Source organism: Clupea harengus, chromosome 10 (assembly GCF_900700415.2).
Source record: "Clupea harengus chromosome 10, Ch_v2.0.2, whole genome shotgun sequence".
In the NCBI taxonomy this organism is placed as follows: Eukaryota; Metazoa; Chordata; class Actinopteri; order Clupeiformes; family Clupeidae; genus Clupea; species Clupea harengus.
In genome coordinates, this window is record NC_045161.1 from 6,658,073 (window position 1) to 6,675,564 (window position 17,492).

Genomic DNA, 17,492 nt, shown 5'->3' on the forward strand with positions numbered 1-17,492 from the left:
ATTGATTACACATTAAGCATGGCACACAGGTTAGACCATTTTAAAAAGTCATTTCTGCTTTTTACAAGAATGAAAAACAACCATCTGTCAATAGTTCTTTTTTTTTTCTTTTCTCTTTTCAATCAAAGGCTTGCTGGTATGGTCGCAGCAGGGGGAAGGCCCACAGAGGGGATCCTGTTACCTCTGAGAGGCGCAGAGTAGACCCCACTTCCCTTACAGGGTCACTAGATGTACGCACGTGCGGTGTGCATATTCACTCCCCGCCACACCCCCTGAGGCCCATGCACACCTGCAGCCACCTCTCTGAGACGGGTTACCCCCACCCCACCCCACACACACACACACACACACACTCACCCTCTCATTTCCAGGAATCATCTCCAGTTTGCTAAAGAGCAACCCTGTGGTATCACAGCAAATGCTGAGATCTGCATTTGCTGACAGTACGGCTGCCTTTGTGATCGTCCTTCAATCCAAGGCCTGTGAGGATCGACCGTTGAGTTATTCCTTTTCTGCTCAACTGAAAGACACAGGCAATAAAGTTTGGATATGAAAAAAAAAAATGTCAAGTGTGGAGAGGAAATGTGTGGAAGTCCCGAGTAAACACTGGGCACTCAGTCGGACATAATTCCGCTCCGGCTGCTTATGCTCATTAAGTCAGCCATGGCCAGTGAATCTACAAACCTCCATTCGGATTTAAGGTAAATAAAAAAGTTACCTTGGAATTTCCTGTTATTTCACGCAGACATTTTCCACATTCCACATACGGCAGAGGCCGGGACTTAAGTGGGTTGAGAGACAGACTTCGCAGGAAAAAAAGCAGCCCCCAGAATAACTGCCCCAATCCTGATATTCTTAATTAAGTTATCCAAGACACACACACACACACACACACACACACACACACAGACATACACACACACACGCACACACACACACATACACACAAGGATCTTTGGATCTAGACCTCTGAGTGAGTTGCATGTAAACACTTTACTACCAATGACCTTACCATCTCCCAAAGGCCATCAGATCAGCAGCGTTTAAATGAAACAAAATACTTCGAGACATGCTTGTAAATCTGAAATGTAGTTATTTTTTATTCTATTGAACAATGACCACATACTGAGCATTAAACATCTTCGAAGAAATCCAACCCTTTTTTCTAGTTGCTACCAATGTAGTCAGAAATTCTCCAAAAGTTACACATTGAGCAATTTTTCACTTTTTATAGGACAAATATAACAGACATAATATACAAGGTTTATGTATACTTTATGCATTTCAATACAACAGATGTGATTATTTCTTCTTCTTTATCTACAGAGGAAAGATAAGTCAAAGGCAGGCGAGGAGGAACGCATTCAGCATCAGATCGGTCAAAATGCTTTGAAAACATAATTAAAAATGCCAATTTGTAACAGCAACTTGATAAGCATGTTTAAATACGCCTAATGATAAAAAACATAACAAAAAGAATACAATGAATATGAAAAAATGTAAATCTGAATTTACATGTTTTTAAATGGAAGTTAAAAAATAAACAAAGACTATTGCACTGTGGACATATAAGACAAATACAGTATGAATACAGGGGAAGGAGTTGATGGCTGGACAAGCTAAGCCAAATGTGATTTGAACAGATGAATCTGACCTAGTATTTAAGTGGAATGATCAGTTCTAGAGCACTACTCAATCAGAACCATCAGGACCATTTAGTCAATAATGACCACCTAAGGCCCCCATGCCTTCACTTTTGATTTAAGCTTATTTTAGTTTCCTTCAGGGGGATGGCCAGTGGCTCCAACTCTACATCAGATTCACCTGTTTTCAATTCAGTCATGTACTCAGTGATAGCAGAGAGAGACCAGAGAAAAGCTGAGAGTGCAGAGCGGGGGGGGGGGTTCCAGGGCCCGGTCCTGGGCAGAGGACACAGAGAGACTGCAACACAGTAAAGGAGTGTTGGCATCAGGACTTGGTAAGCGTGATTCAAGACTTGTGATTAAAACACCACAAGAGTGATCAATGTGGCCTCGAGCAGAAGGACACAGCTGAAGCTCTCGCACGTGCAGGGAGAGACAGGAAAGACGTGAAATCAAAACAGAGCTGCGAGTTTCTTTCTGGCGAGTCTTAATGCATGTAAAAGACAGGGCATGTCAGTAACCAGCATAAGCATCCAACAATGAAGGATTTCAACCAAAACTTTTGCAATCGAAAGTGCCATTCACTTGTCGTACTATGACACCAGAATTTTTCAGTCAATACCGCACATCGGATGATTGATATATTACCGCCCTATAATGCAAGTAATAATAACAACAACAACAACAACAACACTAAATAATGACACCATCACACATGGCTCAGAAAGTAAAAGATCCCTAATTTAGTAACATTTAAATTTGGGGCTTGTTCATACACATTCTGGAGGGAACACAAATCACATATAGGTCAGTCCAATATTGACAGGCTGAGCAGTGACATAGTCCTGAAGGACCCAACTATAACTATAGTCAGTCTATATCATTTTCAGTATAATAAGAGGGTAACCAAGTGTGCCAACTAGTACCATTGGTAGACTTCAAGTAAAAATGAAATGTCGCCAGTAAAACAAGGTAGGGGTTCAAGGTTCAGGCTTGAATGGTTTGAAAGCTCAGCACAGTCGGCATGGTGTACCAAGATTCACATGAAAACATACATAAACATAAAATAAAACAACAAATAACAAAAAAAAGACAAAAACACTGTAAAAAGTACCAACACTGCATGAGCACCAGCAATAGGATCACCCTTCCACCAGGTTTGTCCTTCAGCCATCAAACCCCTCAGTTCTAGCAGCCAATTACTGAGAGTCATTTAAAACATACACAGGATACCAGTACATTGTGACAACACTATGAGCATATTCTCAGAAGAGAGGGTTGTGGTTTTACGGTAATATGAAATGAACGCGTAGCCTTTCCTGAAATGGTAAACAGTGCTGGTGGTCAGACAAAAGAACTTCCTCTGTTCCTGCTGCAGTAGAACACACAGTGACCACTAAAGAATGACTTCCCTCATCTGATCTCTCTCTTCCTGGACAACCCGCTTCACAGGGGAGAGGTCTTAAATACACTGCAAAACGTGACATGATTCCAAAAAACATTTCAGCCTCTCCTGCTGCCCCTGATACGTAAGCATTCATTTGGATCCATTCACACACACACACACACACACACTGTCTGAAACAAACAAAAACAAAAAAAGAAAATAGAGTTTTCTGTACAATTTGCTTCCAGTCATGGCGAGAGAGCCACCCATTCACACATGCAGAAGACCATAACACTAGTTCTGTGTCCCTCAAGAAAAAAAAAAGCGATAAAATCATCAGTTCAAACCACTACAGCGATATTTTTGTCCTTTTTTTTCTCAGCTTGGTCAGAATTGCCGTCCCTTCTTGACGATCTATACCGCCTGGCACCAGTCCAGTGTGAAGTTCCACACCACGTCCTACCACAGAACAACCTCACTAGCCCGACACAAGGCCCACATTTCCCTTAAATAGCACGCTTGGCCGGCGGCAGACTGTGCAGGTTATGCAGTGCGTGTACAGTGCATTAGTCGCAAAACAACCACAGGTTAACCCTCTTGCAATTGTTGATCACATTAAAATAAGGGGAGACTATGAGTGTTGATTTATCACTACAACACCCCAAACCAACACTCTGTGTTATCCAAACCCCTGCCCCCCCCCAACCCTTGTACTATTACCATTTTGTTTTTTGCTCGTTTTGCATTTGTACTTTAGTTTGACTTCTTGCATTGTGGTTAGTACAGCGTGAGGTGAAGTAATGTCGTGACAGGGGTCAAGCCTCAGACATCTTGGTCTTGTTGAGCGTATGGAGTGGGATGGGGGAGAGGGGGGGCGGGGCGAGGTGAGAGGTCAGCAGTGACGCGGGTTTAGGGGTAAGGGGGCTGGGGATCTCAGCCTAGCTGAGAGTGGGAACGGTGGGCGGGCCGGCGTGGGGTGGGGAGTGAGAGGTGCGAGGTCACGCGTTGGACATCTCGGCCTTGCTGAGGGCGATGGCGAGCTCCAGGTCCTCCTGCTCCTGCAGTCGGAGGCGCTTCAGCCGCTCCCGTTCCGCGCGCTCGCTCTCCCGCTTGGCCCACTCCATCTGCTGCGCCTCATTCCCAAACTGCAAAGGGGGAAGGACACATGCAGGACTTTACAGAACTGCTTGCCAATAAAACACACACGCACACACACACACACACACACACACACACACACAGAGCACACTGGCCTTACCTCCACACTTAACACTTCTTGCACACACACAAACACACCTAACACATCATGTCACATCCTCAGTGCTCTCGCACGCAACACCAACAGTCACTGCGGTGCCCTGCACCTGAAGTCTTCTGCACCTTGCCACACACAAGTATATGCATTCGACACGCTCACTCAAGCACTTTGGCTTACATAACAGACTGAGAAAAATGATCGTCACTTTGACTAGAGGAAGAAAAGAATCCAACAAACAATAAGAAGATGATATGCATCTGGCTCTGACTCAAAAGTGCAGTCTAGTTTATAACATTTTTTTAAATAAAATGTTCTGAACCTAGAGCCATGATCTAATTCTGAAGACACAATGATGTTTGTTGTTCCATGCATTTCGTATACATTAGAATAATTGACATTTAATAGCACAGAACAAATACATTAATAAAAGTCTGAATCCCATATATATAAGACATATAGAGTGAATCAGAATGAATCATTGTGCCTTCAGATTGATTACTGATACAGCCATGTTCATTTTTTTGATAATGAAAATAGCATAAAATAGCACCTTTGACACTGGAACAAGAGAACGTGAGATCAGTTCAAACGTATTGAAACACATAGAGTTAAAGTGTAATACTGATAAAGTGAAAGCCGTGCTATATCCACATCCCAAATAACTTCTCTCAGGAAATCACCCATGATCATGACCATAAAGTGTTTATTATCAAACCGATTCAGCGTGACAGGAAGTGCTCAGAGGGCTACATGTGCATCCCCACCTCCCGACTGTTTTTATATGTGCTAGGACTCGGTGCAAGTGATTCAAGCATGTAACTGCACTATGGGATTCTAAAGCGTGTGATCTACGTGAAGCATTTGGACCAAAAACCCAAGACTAGTTGGGTTGATGCGGCCAATTAACAGTACAGCTTTGCAGCAGCATCGCTCTCATGGTGAAACACTGTTTTTCTTTTTTTTGGTCAGGTCAATTTGTGAATGCACAAGAGGCTGCTTGATCAAGAGACTGTGCAAAGAGTGAAGAAATTGTACATTTATGCAAAATGTTGTCAAAACAAACCACAACGTCAGGGTGTCTTACCTTGACTCTTTCGTTTCCTGTGAGATGAAAATCGTGTTACAAACACAAAAGAAATACACAGACATATTCAAACTCCTTACAGCCACCTGTTACATCCCTTATACAACACTCAAAGCTGAACCAACCACCATGGAGGACTGACAGACAGCAAACCCACACACACCGACACACATGAGAAGGACCGCTTTAATGGGTCAATGGTGTCCAAAATGAAGAATAGCACATAATCAAACACGGCATGCAATGACAACAGGCAGAGAGAAGCTGAAAGAAACACAGGAAACGTGACATATGCCCATGTTGATGGAGTGGTGAATTAAGACTACAGTTACAGAGACTACTGCACACACACACACACACTCTAGAGAATTGTGAAATGGCCACATGCATGGCACATGTGCTGGTGTGGATAAGAGGCCTTGCTTAACCACTCAATGTGCTTATGTCAGCAAATGCTAGGTCACGGTCATCATCATTTTTTTTTTTTATTTATATGGCTAACCCGTATTCCATCATAATGTAGTAATTCCACTCGTACTACTTTACTGTAGCACTCTACTTTAGCGATGAAACGGTCTCAGATGACATCTTCAAAACCGTAGATTAGGTAACTTGATTAGCATGTTTATTCAATTTTTGGTTATGACTATCTCCACATGAGATATTTGCATTGAGCAATTGACAGACAGGTCGACGGTGTTTTCGTCATCATTTGCCAATCAGAAATGGTGTAGCAAGCTCCACGCCCCACGGTCATGCAGGCAGAACACCACCACACCAGTGGGGGCATGGAGAGGATGTGTTGTGATGCATGGGCATGACAGACCAGACACCCTGAAAGGGGTCTGCCTCGGTATGGAACTGAAATGCACACATTTACAACAGATATATAAAAAAATCAAATAAATCAAATAAAAAACATTACATGCTCGGTTGAAAACTCCGGCCTGACAGCTGAGTAGTGATACTGCTGCTTCGTGTGTGAGCAAACTGCACAGCTGTTAGCTTGGAACTATCCCCCCCAAAACAACCACCTGCCCCTCAGCTGGCAGCCTCCCGTCCTCTGAGTATCAGGAGTGTGCTGGCTCCGCGCTTTAAAGCTCCGGGGGGCACGACTCCTTTACGCTCACATCCCACAGCGCTCTGAGGGGAGTTTGGGAGAGGAGCAGAGAGCACCAGCGCTCTTTTCTTTTAGCTCTAAGCCTGCTCTGGTTAAGAGCGTTAGCTTGAATGAGTAAGTGCGCGTGGAAATGTGGAGAGAATGGAGACAGCGCTGAACCCTGCGTGTTTGTTGTGGAGAGAGAACTCTCAGTGTGACGTTACTCTCAGTGGACACCTGGTCCTTTGTAGGTTTAACTACCTCATGGTCCAGAAGGTACCAAGTACCAAGTGAGACATGAGAGGACTGATTTGAGGGGGTTTTCTGTGCACACTGTAATGAGATGAGAAAAAGAGAAAGAGAGAATGAGAGTGAGAAGAAAGGAAACCCAAAGAAGGTAGTGAAACAAAGACAAGAAAAAGACAGACCGAATAGTTATGAGCTCAATACCTCTCATTCTACAATCTGTCCAACAGCACCCGCACGAGAGGAGAGTGCTGGTGGGGGGGGAGACTTCATGCTCTTTAGAACAAGACAGACCAGGGGTCCACACGCGCATCAGAGGGACCCTTCAAACGTGCTGTGCACAGAGCTGGGCAGCTCAAGCAAACAACAGAATGTGTAAGGTGTGCCACTGCACGCCTGCAGGTTGCTTAGGGATAGATAGTCCACAGGAACAGCTGGATTGTTTGACAGTGTCCATTATGCACCCATTTACCCTAATGAGGAACTGCCAGAGATGTATGGTTCCCTGCTGGAACAGTATTGAAACTCCCACCAGTCTTTTTATGGAGCCAACCGATGTAGCTATCCACCAGCTAACCACGTGGCATAAATGCTTTCATACCCAGCCACACTGTGTGTGTGTGTGTAGAGCAGAAGACGGCTAAGCATGATTCACCATTAATTTACGGTTGCCATTAGATCTCACATTATGTTCCATTATTAAAAATGAGGAGCCTCCCAGTCAAAAACAAACCTTTCAGCTACAAACATGATGGGTGTGGATCATTATGACAGACTAGTAGATCTTCAGAGAGATACCTATTCACACTTACTCTAGCTATCTTTCCACCCGGAGTGAACTTTCCTTTTCAGTCATCTAATTTCACTGGAACTGAACTTGACACTTAACCGTTTGGACTTAAAAAAAAAAAAGAAATATACAAAACATCCTTTCTACCCTTGCTGCCTTCTCTGAGCTGTGTGTACATGATGTGTTGTCTTGTGTGGATTCTGGAAAGCCCGGACCACCTTTGACAGGAAATACTCAAGACCCTAGACTGTGAAAACATGCTCTTATGAGGTATCGAGTGCATTTGCCAAGGGTCACTGTGGAGTTCAACAACCAACTCCTATAGCCTCCATCCAGACAAACTATCAAGCGTGAGGAGTTATTTACAAATAAAGAATGAAAAGTGGCCAGAATTAAGCGTAGCAGAGAGGTGGAAGAGAAGCTGGTGTACTATGCTCTAAGATTTTCTTTTCTCACAGAAAGTCATGATTCACTGTGAAGCGCAAGAGAGCGAAATAAAGGGGTGTACTGGACAGAAGAAGAGTATCACTGAGCTCAACTTACAGAGCTGAAGTCTGCAAAACCCAATGAGGAGTCTCTAGAGGCTTTACTTGAGGCAGATGGAGCAAATGGATCTTTGCCACTAAAGGGATCCCCTGGGACCCCCGCCACCCCCTTTTTATTCTGAAAGGGGTCGCTGGCGTCAGAACCGAAGGGCTGGAACGGGTCGCTCGGCTTGGAGGCATCCCCCGATCCAGGCAAGTTTACAGGAGTGCTTTTACCTGAAAAGAGTTCAGAGATAAACCTCGTTCATTCTCCAGCCATTCCCCTGTAGTCATGACATAAAGACAGTGACATTAAGGGAGTGGTGTCACGTGACACTCTGACGAATGGGAGATATGTGAGGTTGTCTGATCATTTTGTTTCTGTATCACATTTTCGTACTGACTGAAGCCATACCTACATGGAAAGGGGGAAAAAAGCTTGCGAGAAAGTCTCTATCTCCTTTTGAGGTGGTGTTGCGCAATCATCTGTAAAACAGGTTCTTTTTCCACGATGCTTGGTTGTCCTCACCTGAACTGAACGACAGCAACTAGCGGACATCATCCCTGTCACCCACTGCAGTTTAACCTGAACACCACTTGTGGTGCACCCCAAGCCACATATGGGTTAGAGCTGTCATGTCAGGGGTAATCTAACAATAACTGGGTTTCCATCTAACTTTTGCGACTGATGTGAATTGAAACTATTCAAATAGGAAATCCTGACCGTGGGAACGCTTTAAATTTGCATGAGACGAATATGAACTCGATTTGCTAGAGGGGGGTGGATTAATTCCCATTTTGCACAGGTAAGGTTGATGGAAACAGGTTTATTACATAAACTTGCATTTGTTGCAATTTTATTAGGTGTTTCCCTTAAAGTTGCCCTGACAACCTTAAGTTTTTGAACTCCTCCCTTGATTAGGAGAGTCTTCATGTTTAGTGGATGGAAATGTGCACAGACTCACTTTTTCTTAAACCGGATTTTTTTGTGTGCTTAAAATATGCAAATGAGGTGGATAGAAACCCAGCTACCGAGCACACATTTTTATATACACATACACAGAATTTTGACGCTTTCACACATGAACCACAATTTTCTACAACCGTGCCCCAAATGTCTGATCTTGTTCTACATTGAGGGTTAGAGTGCAGCCCTCTTAAACCCCACAACCTCAAAACTTCACCTCCTGCATCTGTAGTAAAGCTTCCTCAATACCCAAAGGCTGATCATGAAACTGAACTGACGCTTTTTTTTAAAAACTGCTGGGACAAAACACACTTGTCACTCATGTGCCTATGTTAATTAAAGTTCTCAAGAGAAGTGCGTGGGAACATTTCACTAGTTGTTGTTCCCCATGTGAAGGTGTTAACCGCACGCCTACATTGGCTGGTACTTCGGTATACCAGTCCAGATTAGCACATCTCAAAACACTAGCTGTCAAGTAATCAGTTCTGTTCTTATGGTAAATGGCACACGCAACCGCGAAAATGAGCTCCACCCTTTGTGTTTTAACATCAGCGCAAATTTAACATCCTCTCTGCATCTTCCAGGCTAGTGCATGCAAGCATGGCTGCACACATGTTCCCTTTAGGGTTGTCAGTTGCAATACTTGACCGACCAATGAGGTAAAGCATTTCACTCACAAAAGTGCTTTTAAAAAATATCTTCACATTCGCCTTTACTTTCCTCATCTTCTGTCAGAGGTTCAATTACACCAGTGAATTTTCTACTCCCTGGCACCAGTCATGAGAATAAATGATGCAGTCTAATAATGCAAAAAAATTCTAAAAAATACAAGGGGATAGAAAGGGATATACAGGTCAGGACAGTGAAAAGAACACTTCAGGAGACTGGTGTAAAAGTTTAACACACACACACACACACACACACACACACACACACACACACACACACACACACACACACACACACACACACACACACACACACCCACACACCCACACACACACACACACACACACCACACACACCACACACACTACAAAGAGGAAGTGGGAAAGGGTGGGGAAAGCATCAACACACTGATGTTGCCAGCGAAAGCTAACCACACATCATCTGTGCTCCACCATCACCTCCTACGCTGTTACCCTGAGACACTAAGAGCTGTTAGTTGACCCTACAGCCCAGGCCAACTACATCTGCAGAGCCTCATTTGCCACCAGCCACCTGTGTGCACACATACACACACATGCATGCATGCGCACATATGCACACACACACGCACGCACGCACATATGCACACACACACACACTCTTCCAAATGCATTTACTGACATTCAATAAAATGTTTTGCTTGTTAATATGCTTGTTCTATTTTTGATTTCATTGTTTGGTCTACTGCTTCGCTGTACCTGGAGAGACACTAGGACTGCTGCTGCTAATAAGGCACCAGACTAAGACAGTATTAAACTGTAAGACTTAACCATATACTCTGTCTGTAATTCAATTGATGATGTAGGAGGTGGTCTAGTGATGAGATATAGGAACAGATCCAGTAACCAAAAAACTATTTCAACAACTTCCCACGATTCATTGCATTTGAAAAATAGCATGCAAAATACTTTCAGCTGCATTGGTAGCACCCTGCGGGTCACCCTGTCTAACACCCATGCATTTCTGAGACCACCCATACATTGCATTCATGACACAAAAGGTGAGCAAATGGTAGTGCAGACTTTCAAAAACTGGACTTTGTTTCTGCATGCATCTTCTGCAAGATTCCAGTGATCAAAGGAGAAGGCAGTCCGCTTTTGCTTATCTGTGCCCACATTTCCTGTTTACTACGTCAAAGAGCTGCAAAAAAGCTGCACTTATGATACAAAAAATGTTCTTATAAGAAACTGCTCTGTAGGGTGGCCATAAATAACATCCATCAGCTTAATCTCCACTGCCTCCCTCAGTGGAGTGGAGAGGAGAACAGACATGACTGACAGCCTTAGGAGAGATGAGGGACAGTTAAACACGCACCAGAGTCAGAAACTGTCATAATTCAATCTCTCATCAGTCAGAACTGGCAACTCTCGCTGAATTTCCAAAACAGGATATGGCTGTGAGCAGAAGGGCGTGGTGGAAAGTGTGTGCAACTCAAACGGACATTAGTGTGCTTGATACTAAAAACAGTCATGCTCGAAAAACACTGCCAAGTGTATGTACTAAAATGAAGGCACAAACAGATTCATTACTTCCTCTGCATTGAAACGACCAAATTTGGTTTGAGGATTCACCACTCAAATGTATATGGACATACCACTAGGAGGTTTCGGTCGAGGTGGTACACCTTTCTTGGGTGGCAGTGCTGGGGTATCCTGTTTTCTGCCGAAGGGGTCATCTGCAAAGCCCTGAATAACAGGAGGCAACACAAAACGTTTAGAATGAGCCACTGTTTGGAGCCAAAGGCCAAACCATTCGTCCCATAATTAAAGGCGGGGAACAAAAACATCAGTCGGCCATGGCCAAACAAGGCATGGCCTCCAAGAGTTGCACACAAACAGACTTTTATTCTGGTGCCACCTTGCCTGGCATAGTGGACTCTACACACAGCACAAGCTCTGTGAGGTGGGAGGGACTACTCTGACACATACACACATGCAAGCCTTCCATGCTAAACGCATCTGATGAACACTGAGGCAGACATCCTCTGTAGAGGCCATGACTCTGAGGGCTCATACTTACCTTTGACATTTGGCTGAAGTCTGCAAATCCACTGCTGCTGCCAAATGAGCTACTTCCAAAGGGGTCAAGTGTTCCAAAGAGATCTGAAAGGATCCAAACAAGACAGACCGTTTTAGTTTACAGGGAGATTATTTGCAGGAATTTTCCCTCAGTAAGCTATTTGGGGAAACTGTGCCTTTGAGCAAATTCAGATAAATGCTTCATAAATAAGTATAAAACAATAAATAGATACAATTATTTTATACAGATACAAAAAGGTGCTAGCAATTCATGGTAGGGTTGCTATTTGTGTTTGTATCTCATTTTATTAAAAAACATGCTCAGTTGGCATCGAATGGAAACGGGATATGGGTAGGATTTAAACTTTAAGGGACCCAAAATGTATAGACGACTGTTTTTACAAGCCATACCATCTCATCTATATGTAATTATCCGACTCAATTGCCTTATTCCATTACTTAAAAACGTAACATTATATACCTTTATTCAAAATAACCCACACCCTAATCACCACTGCCTGCACCTCACATGCGAGGTGACTAAATAAGGTTTGAGCTCTCCTAATTCCTATTTCTTGAATTCAAAAAGTTCATTTGAAGAGTGGTTGAGACACAACAGTGTCTCCTTCATACACCTATATTTGTAAACATACTTTGTGCTCTTCACTGTTTGTTCAACACAGTCCCTTTCTTCCCACAGCCATGTGACCTGTGACTGAGGAAGTGGCAGAGTCCTGAACCGTGAGGCCTCTTCCTCAGCAGTGGGTCAAGAATCCGCTTTCAATCCTGCTCATGTCTGGGCAGAGGTAGTGCTGAGTTGCTCATATTCACACATATTGTAAAAAAGTATCAATCATTTAAAGCTAGTATTAAGGTATTTCAGAAAAGGGGAAATATATGTCTTTATTTTGGCTTTGGAGCGTAAAGCAAGATACACGGTCCCTTTATTTGATGGGGATGTTAACGCAAGAGGAAGGACATTTTGGTTAGTGGAGGTATCCCTGTAACATCAACTATTTACAAAGAAAGTTCAAAGTTGTAAAGAATTCCTCTGAACCTCCTAAAGATGACAGGATAATCCATTTAGTCCTCTATTGTGCAGAAGATCAGGAATGGAGACAAAATATTACAGTAAGCAAGTGATCTATCTGACTACCTTTAAAGTGGAGTCTGTAAGCAGTCAGAGGAAGTCTTCCTCAGGTTTCCTCAAGAGTGGCTATTTTTTCAGTGTTGTATCTGAGACTAAGGCAGTGGGGTGTGAAGACTGGCTGTCTACAACATTTCATCCAAGTTTTTTTTCAGCCACTAATTTTAGACTCATTAATGTTGTAATGTCTACTGTTGGATTCAGGACTAACAATAGACCTATAGCTTGTGCCTTGGTGCAAGATGGGTCTCTAGCTAGCTGGTTAACCTCCTTGCTAGTGTAAAAAGATGCCATCTACTTCCTTTACAAAATAAAATCACGTTTACCAACAAGGACACCATTATTATGGGCTGAGAGGACTTTCAAAGTTTTTGTTAAGAAGGTAATAACTTCTTAATAACTTAAATCTTAATAGACAACCAAGCAGTCATGCTGCAGCTTAAAGCCCGCCGCTGTAATGTGACACGGGGAACTTTTTAAACCATCAGCTGTGAGAGTAATTTCCTGGAAAAAATAGATAAGGGTGTGGGTGTTTTACCATTTAATTTCCATCTGCTTGCCACCAATACAAGCCAGGCCACAAGTGTTTATCTTCACCTTCTTATCTGTGTACAGATCTGAGATGCTGACCTTGAAGCTGACTATGGATTACAAAGCAGCAAGTAAATACTTAAGTTGCAGACAGGAGATGTGCTGTAAACCATCCTTCAGCAAACACTGATTTTTTTAATTGAATTCAGTGGCTTTTTAATGATTTTCTAATGATTACTGTCCCAAAGATTGTTGATTGCCACAGCCAGCCCTTCCTTTACAACCCCAAAATATGTCTTATCCAGAAATACAGAAAAGGTCACATTACAAATGTGTCACCGTCCTACAGATAAGACACAAATCATTCCACAGATAAAAGATGAAAAGACAAAGTGACAATTTTTTTGGCAGCAACTTCACCCAAAGTCTCTCCCTACTTTCATAACACGGCCAGATGCAAACACGTCATGTGTGACCTGCCAGCTTGCTAACTGCGACCTTTTGACCTCAATCTTTTACACAACTGAAAACAAATGCTTTCTAAAAAACCAGCCAGGCTTGAAAACAGTGTGAACAGAAATATAAGTATGACCTACTGGCAAGACTGCATGCCCAATGGCTTGCTTCAAATGAGAGGCGCTCCCATAAGGCATGAGCATGCACACAACCAACAGAGAATGTGGTCTCTGTCTCTGTTTTACCCTCAACCAGACAAACATTTCTTAACAGCTTTACCAGGAAATACCCTTTCACTCTCAAACAATCTATGCTGTAAGTAGTGGTGCATGTCTTGATCTGAGATAATGCCCCTTTTTCTCACCCACTGACAGAGAAGCACCCCCACAGAGCATGTTAGTGAAAAGGAGGACTACTGTCAATCTGCTGAATTTGACTGGCTGAGAACCAAGAACCCTTCCTTAAGGCAGACCAGGATAACAATAATCTGGTGAGCAACTACACATAACATGCATACGTGTGAAAGCAGCCAAACTTGTACCTGGGCCTTTTAATTTGGGGCTGGTGGAGGTGAAGGGGTCATTGCTTGTGAATTGGCACGCCTGCTGAGAAAAGCAAACACAGGAAAACTGTCATGGCACAGAAAGGTTACAGAGAATCAATCAAGCTCAGTTCAGTAATCACAAGCATGTCAGCAGATGCAACACAGCAGCGAAAGAGAGGACGCAGAGTACTACGTTCACTTTTACCTTTGTGGGGAGCGTGGCACTTTTGCTGAAAGGATCGGGGGCACCAAAAGGATCCACCTTAACCGGCTTCTTGAAGAAGTCCTCTGATGTAGTCTTGAAGGGGTCGCTCTCTTTGAAAGGGTCTCCCCCAAAGGGATCTAGATGGGAAGATATGGACACCTCTGTTTTATTTGATTTCTCCTCATTCTTAGTGCAATTCTAAAAGACAAGACCTTAGAAGAAGCTAATGCAAACGACTCAAGTTACACAGTAAACCAAACACTGTCAGATGTGTAGTGCATCAAATCTGAAGACCTTGGGTCAATTCCTTTCTGAATACATAGCACACATATTTTATCACATCCATTTGTCAACACACATAATGGCCTAGCATATTTTTTACAGAGAAAGTGATATAACATATTATACCAATACTTCACATCTCCACTTCTGCACAGAATTACCTGCTTCGCTTTTTAAATAGTATTTTGATTATCAGTTCTTCAGCATACTGACTCCTCATATTGTTGAGTTTGGGGAACTGAAATCACCAATATTACAGTACAAAGAGGGAAGTTGATTGGCAGTGTTATTGAACCTTGCTGTTCAGGTCATTGGCGTTGCATGTCAGAGGCAAGCACACTCATGTTGAAGAAGCGGCGGAAAAATGCATTCCATCTCGGGCTGATCAAGAGCAGTTCTGAATAATCAAGTATAAATACCTGTGGTGGTGGGTGGCTGCTTTGCAAAGGGATCATTCTGGAAAGGGTCTCCTACGAGAGGGTGGCCAGAAAAAGCACGAGGAGAGTAGGTATCAGTAGCCATGCCAGAGGACAAAGGGAAAGCTGAATTCCAAGAGAACCAAAACCATTTGGGGAAAATAAGATATTCATATCTCTACATTTGTGTTCAGGGGGCCTGTTGCCAAGCGGTTATGGAATCCAAGGCAACTCATGCAAGTATGGAAAGGAGGGATCAAGCAAACAAGACCGCAGTCAGTAAGGCTGAGGTCTACATACACATAAAGAGCCATATCCCTGGACACCTCTTATGATTTTAGCAGATACAAGGAGAACGATGAAGAGGCACAAGAGAAAGTTAGTGGAGACAGAGAGAGAGAGAGAGAGACAGAGAAAGACAGAGAGACAGAGAGAGAGAGAGACAGAGAGAGAAAGAGAGAGAGGGAGAGAGACAGAGAGAGAGAGGGAGAGAGAGAGACAGAGAGAGGGAGAGAGAGAAAGAGAGGGAGAGAGAGAGAGAGAGAGAGAGAGGGGGAGAGAGAGGGAGAGAGAGAGAGAGAGAGGGAGATGGGTGATAGAGCAGCACCTTTGAAAGGATCTGTTTTGAAGGGGTCCTCTGAGTGGAAGGGGTCTGTGTTCATCTCCTGGGGGTTGCTATTGAACACAGATGTCTTCACCTTGAAGGGGTCCTCCTACAAAAAGAGGCAAGGCCATTTGTTAAGTCTGGGCTGAAAACCCATAGTTTATTTACATTCATCTGATACAATTTGCCTTCCAGGAAAGCATTACCAGAAACAGTTTCACCTTCATTTCGACTGTTCATTCAGTCTGCCAAAAAAAAAAAAAATCCCCAGCTGACAAACATGTCTGCCGTCAAAAAATATATTTGGGTGGGAAATGATTTCAATAATGGGCCACTTCAGCTGATAGAGCGGCACAGGTCTGAGGAAACTGAGGCAGGAATGTCCATCTGAAGCAGAACACCAACCAGTGAGCCCCTGGGGTTAAATTTCAGTTTAATAACACGCAGGCAATTTTCATTCTCCTGCAATTTGCAGTTCTCAGTCTGAGTGGGCCCATTAGACTCAGCTGGTCCAAATGAAAAGGCTTCTCAATAAGAAACAGTCTCCACCGATCTCTAGAGGTGTCAGGTGTCGTCCCTCCCTGCACCTCCCCCCATCCTAGCCCTGAACGTGGCTTCACATGCCAGGCGGCCCTTCGCTATGAAAATGTGGCGTGTTGCATTTCATTAAAGCAGCCTTCTCATTTCAATAACAATCCTGACCCTAATCCCAGTTTGCTGCCATGACACAACTCAAAAGAAATGAATTAAGGGCACGAATGACTGGAGAGCGAAATCCTCTGGAAACGCACTGGTAATAAAGACTGGGATAATAAAAACACTAGCAGATTAAGTAACCCTGCCTCAGTGCGAATGAGCCTAATGAACTGCACGTTATGTGTTAGCTGTACAAGATGTGCAGGAAGAGAACGGAAAGATCAAAATCCCCATAGTAATTGCCTGCAAGGGTAACCAAGAGTACCTTTAAAATGGAGCAAATTAAATGAAGGAAATAATACCTGCACTGGAAAATGTTTTATAAAAATATCCTGATAATCTTCTCACTTCATGCGGCAATCTCAGCAGCTGGGTCCAATTTACCTCACAGGTGAATTTCATGCCATTTTGACAAGAGGCTCAATACATGACATGCAATGTGTTCACAACTTCTGGAGCTCATTACTGTACACAGATACCCACAATTCTGGTTTTGACATTTTCATTCCAACCATGTGAATCTTGTTCAAAACAGTCGGCAAACATCTACAACCAAACCAAATCACTTTTCCGTAATCTTTGCCGTGTCTGTAAACTCATAAGATAATTGAAATTCACAAAGGTGTGGAACAGAACCAATGTTTGAGCTCCTTATGAAATAAACAATAGCATGTATTGTGTTATAGGAGTTATATATATTATAGGACGCTGTGAGTTTGCTGCAATTAAACCTAAGAATGACTCAGGCGTTTGATGACTCATGTCGACCGTGCCATGCAACATCTCACTCCGCAGTTTAACTCTCGGTGCCCTCTTGTCCTTCCTCCGCCCCCTGCTTTGCGGATGTGATGTTCAGTAAGCGCAGAGGTCACCACAGGGGCAAGTTG

The 17,492-nt window shown here is 43.3% G+C and overlaps 1 protein-coding gene across 11 annotated transcripts in view; it reads right to left on the reverse strand.

The window, feature by feature from the left end:
- Window positions 1-1,076: 1,076 nt before the first annotated feature.
- The window catches only part of eps15l1a (epidermal growth factor receptor pathway substrate 15-like 1a), a 28,453-nt gene continuing 12,037 nt past the window's right edge, over window positions 1,077-17,492 (reverse strand). For 4 of the 11 annotated variants that reach the window (XM_042708828.1, XM_031575133.2, XM_031575135.2 and 1 more), the window contains 8 exons: window positions 15,913-16,018; window positions 15,309-15,359; window positions 14,608-14,744; window positions 14,400-14,463; window positions 11,726-11,808; window positions 11,301-11,391; window positions 8,051-8,268; window positions 1,077-4,175 (listed from right to left, as the gene is read on the reverse strand). In XM_042708828.1, the coding sequence (XP_042564762.1) occupies window positions 4,029-4,175; window positions 8,051-8,268; window positions 11,301-11,391; window positions 11,726-11,808; window positions 14,400-14,463; window positions 14,608-14,744; window positions 15,309-15,359; window positions 15,913-16,018 (897 nt within the window). In that variant the 3' untranslated portion in view covers window positions 1,077-4,028. Of the gene's footprint in view, window positions 4,176-5,372; window positions 5,390-8,050; window positions 8,269-11,300; window positions 11,392-11,725; window positions 11,809-14,399; window positions 14,464-14,607; window positions 14,745-15,308; window positions 15,360-15,912; window positions 16,019-17,492 lie in introns of all 11 variants that reach the window. The other 7 variants (XM_031575140.2, XM_031575132.2, XM_031575134.2 and 4 more) reach the window with 6 other exon arrangements.